The following is a 5,837-nucleotide window of genomic DNA, read 5'->3' on the forward strand; positions in this document are numbered from 1 at the left end:
CCTATCAAACCGTGATTACAGTGTGTGACGACGTCGTCGTCTAAACATACTGCCCCCGTTGAAGGTACCTAGTTACCTTCAAAAGTTAATGGCAAGCGACACAGTTTCACCGCTGGACGTTTTACAATTTTTCCCTCTGCGGTCCGGACGTTGGCGACTCGAACTATTTTGTCCTCTCCTGGAAAGACTTCTACCACTCGAGCCGTTTTCCATGTGAGGGGTGGAGTTGGTTCCTTAATAATTACAAGGTCCCCTAGAGCCAGGTTGGTTTCAATTTTGTTCCATTTGGATTTGGTTTGAATTGTATGCAAGTATTCCTGCTGCCAACGTTCCCAAAAATGTTGTTGCAGTTGTTGGACTAGCTTCCAGCGTTGGTGAAGTCCCAGCTTTGGTAAGGTTTTAATTGTATCTGGCGTCGGCATGGTAACGATTGGTTCTAACGTTAAAAAATGTCCAGCGGTTAGTGGTTGTAGGTCGTTAGGATCTGATGACATGGAACCTAATGGACGTGAGTTTAATATTGCCTCAATTCGGTGAAAGATGGTGTTCAACTCTTCGTAGGTCAGAATTTGTTCTTTGATCGTTCGATGTAAGAGGGTCTTAGCGGATTTTACTGCTGCCTCCCATAGACCACCCATATGTGGAGCAGCGGGTGGATTCAAATGCCATCTTATCTGGTGGGTCGCAAGACCTCTCTCTACTTCGTCGGACTTAATCAATTTCTGTATTACCTCCAAGTAGTTTTTCGCACCCACAAAATTAGTGCCGCAGTCACTATATATAGCTTCACAGCGACCACGTCGACTAATGAATCTATTAAGGGCTGATAGAAACAGGCACGTGGTTAGATCGCTTACAAGTTCGAGATGAACTGCTCGAGTTGCCATACAGACAAATATACACAGGTACCCTTTTGTGGCTTGAATTCGTCGTAACAAAGCGGCCTTTACCCAAAAAGGGCCTGCAAAGTCAACTCCTACCTGTGCAAACGCTTTGATACTTGCAACACGAGCTCGAGGCAACGCTCCCATCATAGGATTCATGGGTTTTGGCTTCGCCTGAAAACAAGGGATGCACTGGTGTAGTCGTTTACGTATGACGCTACGAGCCGATAAGATCCAATAATCCTGGTGTAGAATATTCTGCGTCGTTTGTGGTCCGGGATGACAATGAAGACTATGTACATAGTCGATCAATAAAATGGTTAATTGCGATTGTTTTGGGAGTAGTATCGGGTGTTTTGCATCATAAGGCAAGTCAGAGTTCTTCAAGCGTCCTCCAACGCGGATGAGATCATTGTCGAGATCCAAGTATGCGCCAAGCATGCGAAGTTTGGGTGTACACGGTCGGTTTTGCCTAAGACAGTTCCAGTCTTCAGCGAAGTGTATATGCTGGACCCATCTTATTAACGCCTGTAACGCATCTCTCGTTTCTTGCGCGCTTGGGCGATTGGTTTGGTATTGCACCCTGGGTGGCCTACCCAATCGTTGACGTAGTCGCAACCAATAAGCTGCCAAACGGAGAACCTTAGAAAGTTCGGATGACGCGTAAAGAATCACACAATTTTCGTCTAATTGTGTAGGTGTAGCAGTTGCTAGTAAGGTAATCAACTTTTCTTCAGAATGATTTTCGGCACGATCTGTATCTGACATATTTGCCTGTTGTGGCCAAGTGTCCAATGGTTGTCGAAGAAATGTCGGACCATTCCACCACAGAGGATGGTCAACAATTTCGCTGGGTGTAAGACCACGTGATGCGCAATCTACGGGGTTCTGTGCCGATGGAACGTACCTCCATATCTTTTGTGAAGTAAGTTCTTGGATTTTCGCAACCCAATTACCAACAAAAGTTTTAAGATTAGCTGATGGTGTATTGATCCAGGCAAGAGTCACCATAGAGTCAGTCCAAGCATAGTACTGGTTAATCGGTAATGACTTCAGATTAGAACGGAGATAATCGATCGTACGTGCTAATAGTAGTGCCCCACAAAGTTCAAGTCGAGGAATCGACAGTTTCTTCTCCGGAGACACTTTAGATTTTCCCATTAATAAGTGAACTTGGATCTGACCGTTAGATGTGCGTGCTAGAAGGTAGGCAGCGGCGGCGTAGGCACTCTCCGAACTATCGCAAAATCCATGGAGTTCGTAGTTAGCATCCTCGACGGTAATCCGCCGGGCCACACATACTGAAGCAATAAAAGGCAACTCATCGTGATATCTTGTCCAAGCATCCTTGGCCACTACTGGCAGATCATCATCCCAACCAATTCTCAGTGCCCATAAATACTTCATTAACCGTTTTAGGTTGGTTATTACCGGCGTCAAAAGACCTATCGGGTCATAGATGCGGGCAATCTCGGACAAAATCGCTCGTTTACTATACCTCACCGGGTTAGGTTGATACTGGTAAGCTATCGTGTCATTTTTGGGTTCCCACTTTAACCCAAGTACTTTTGTATAGTCTGATGTTGGCTCATCAAAGGTCACTGCCTCGGTTTGTCGGTGTTCGGGTGGTACAGATTCAAGCAGAGCAATGGAATTACTAGACCATTTTCGTAGATCAAAGCCTCCTCGCTTGAACACATTAATTAAATCTTGCTGCAGTTGAAGAGCCGATTCTTCACATTTCGTTCCAGTTGCTACATCATCCACGTAAAGATCGGTATGTATTACCTTTTGAACTTCTGGATGGTTTGCGGCTTCATCCGCAGCCAATTGGTGGAGGGTTCGAATGGCCAAAAAGGGCGAGGAACGCTGTCCAAACGTTACGGTTGTCATTTCAAACACTTGCACTGGATCTGTAGGCTGAAAACGATATAGAAGTCGCTGATATGCATGGTGTTCGCCAGTGATAGCGATTTGGCAAAACATTTGCCTTATATCTGCAGTGAAAACTATGGAATGTAATCGGAATCGTACTAAAATCCCCGATAAGTCTTGCTGAAGTTTGGGTCCAGGAAATAGACAATCGTTTAAAGATTTTCCATTGGAAGTAACTGCAGACGCATCATACACCACCCGTACTTTTGTAGTTAAACTCTCGGGCTTAAGTACTACATGGTGTGGAGTATAGTAGGAGTGTGAAGTCATAGTCTCAGTTGAGTCAACTGGTTTCATATGACCTGCATCAAGATAGTCTCGCATGGCTACATTATACTGCTGACGGAGTTCTTCAGACTTCTCTAGTCGGATTTCGAGTTTGTATAACCGCTGCGTTGCCATCGCTCGGGACTCTCCTAGATGTGGTGGGTTTTGTATGAATGGAAGATGCACCACGTATCGACCATCTGGTTTTCTTGTAGTTGTGGCGGTGTATAACTCCTCGCATTTTATGTTTTCTGGGGTCTGATGCCGGATTTTTGGTAGTTCCTCCAGGTCCCAAAAACGACGTAGTGTTGAATCAATCTCCTCCAATGCAGTTACGAATGTGTTGGCTGTCTCCATGGTTGTAGCTCCAGTGTTTCCCATAAGTGTCCATCCAAACACAGTTTCAAGCCCAACCGGCTCCGTCCCTGTACCTTCTCTACGACCACTTCGAGTAACATAGGGGACGACATCAGCGCCGAGTAAAATGTCTACTGGCATTGGCTCGTCGTACCTGGGATCTGCCAACTCAAGTCCCTTTAGATGTTGCCATTCGGCTTTCCATACGCGTCTTGATGGTAATAACCCTGTTATCCGAGGAACTACATAAGCATTGATGTTTATTTCAGGAGTACTGCTTCTTAAGGGGCGCAGGTTTAAATTGACGTGAGACTTAATAGATGCTACCTGCACGTCAGACATTCCTCGAACCACTAAATTACATTTCTGTCGTGCTAAACCTAGTTTCCTTCCACAAACTTCCGTCATGTAACTACTTTCACTGGCACCGTCTAACAAAGCTCGAAACTCTTGGTAATCACCATTAACATCTTGAACAAGAATAGCTACGGTCGACAAAAGCACACGGCATCGGTCAGGTCTCTCATTAGCAGCTGAAAGCATAGTCGTGTTTGCGGTCACCGGTTGCTCTTCACTCTCCGTGGTTCTTAAATGTAACAACGAATGGTGGCGTCCACCACATTCTGAACACACCCTAGTATTACTACATTGAGCAATTCTATGTTCACTAAAACATAAGTAACAGCGGTTCAGCTCTTTTATGATTTGATGTCGGTCCTTAGGTGTTTTTTCTTTAAAGACTGGGCACGCAATCAGCAAGTGTCCAGGTCTCGACTGGCACACCTGGCACGAATAGTTACTTCCTTTTTCGTACTTTACTTTTCGCATTGTCGTAGTCGGTTTTTGATTTGATTGAACTGTATGCAACGCAGTAGTCTTGGTTTGGGATGTGGTTTTTGGCTTTTCCCGCCCTCCTTCAGATTGACTTCCTGCTGATGCTGCATTACAGAACTTAGTTAGGAAAGTTAAAAATTCGGTAACGCTTGGATCCTCATTGGTATCTACAAGCAGTTCCCACTGTGCTCGTAGTTGTCCATCCAACTTTTGTTGAAACAGATGTAGTAATATCGGATCCCATAGATCCGTGGCATAATTTAAATTTTTTAATGCACCGGTTGACTCTGATATATGGTTTAACATTTGTCTAATAGACTTTTCATCATTGAATACTGCCTTTTTCATCTCCCAGAGTTGCTTGAAATGACTCTCTGCAATTACACGACGATTTGAATAGCGATTATTCAGTATTTTCAATGCTAAAAAGTAATTGTCGTTACTGAGCATTAAGTTGTTAATCAGATTCAGTGGTTCACCTTCTAAATACGATTTTAAATAAGTGAACTTAACAACCGGTTGAAGAAATAAATTATCATTTACGACCGTATCAAACGTATTACGAAAACCCATATATTGCTTAGGGTCGCCCGTGAAACGTGGGATGGACAATTTTTCCAAAGGTATAAAGTTAGGTGTATTCTTCCTTGAGCCATTCAATTCAATAAATGTTTCATCTGCATTTTGCCCTAAAAGTTGCTTTGCAGGTATGTGTTCGTCGGCCACGATCATGATACTAAAATATGCCTCTTCGAATTTTTCACGAAGCTCATCGGGTGAGCATACTTTGTCTTCCGGTTTTTGCTCTTTTTCAGGTTTTCCGAGTTGCTTGATAATAATTGACATTTGAACTTCGAACTCCTCTTGCAAACGTTGGACGGTAGCATACATCATTCGGAACTTTGTTAATGAAGTCTTATTGGTCGGTTCATTTTCTAATGCAACTCCAGCTGCACGTATCCTATTTATTCGGTTTTGAATGTCATTAAGACGAATCTTCGCCTCTTCATAAATACCCATGGTAGCGAATTAGTTTGGTTTATATGGTTTAGATCTACAGTGATAGATTACACCGAAAACCCTTTCTTTTTTTTTTTTTTTTTTTTTTTTAATCACGGTGTATACGGTTTATTTACGGTGTATACGGTACCGAATATATTATTACACTCAATGGCCTACTTACGTTACTAATAATATTGCTTATGAACTTGACCTTATATTAATTGCGATCACTAATTATAATAGCATGTATGTTTGTAAATATTTTTAATCATTATCATCGGGTCAAAGTCCATCCGCAGTTCGGTTCACACAGATTTTTTTTTTTTTTTTTTTTTGGTAATTGGTGATCGTGTTACGTAATAATTTAATAACACAAATGCCTATATTATTTCTCAAATAATCCGTATAATTTATATTATAGTATTATACTAATTATTAATGTTCTTTCGAATTTTAACGGTAAGTGGTAATCACTTAGAATATAATAATATCCTAGGCCGAACGGACCAAATGTTTGGGTGTTTGGTATAAGTGGACTGTATAAAATGTTCTCTATAG

General features: G+C 42.4%; 1 protein-coding gene across 1 annotated transcript; it reads right to left on the reverse strand.

Moving 5' to 3' along the window:
• Positions 1-76: 76 nt before the first annotated feature.
• On the reverse strand, positions 77-5,297 carry LOC112603890 (the record flags this gene model as incomplete). The annotated part of the gene is made up of 1 exon (XM_025352697.1): positions 77-5,297. A coding segment is annotated over exon 1 (5,221 nt), but the record flags the coding sequence as incomplete, so codon positions are not given.
• Between the last annotated feature and the right edge of the window lie 540 nt (positions 5,298-5,837).

Source organism: Melanaphis sacchari, unplaced genomic scaffold (assembly GCF_002803265.2).
Source record: "Melanaphis sacchari strain LSU unplaced genomic scaffold, SCAv2.0 Contig1132_pilon_pilon, whole genome shotgun sequence".
NCBI lineage: Eukaryota > Metazoa > Arthropoda > Insecta > Hemiptera > Aphididae > Melanaphis > Melanaphis sacchari.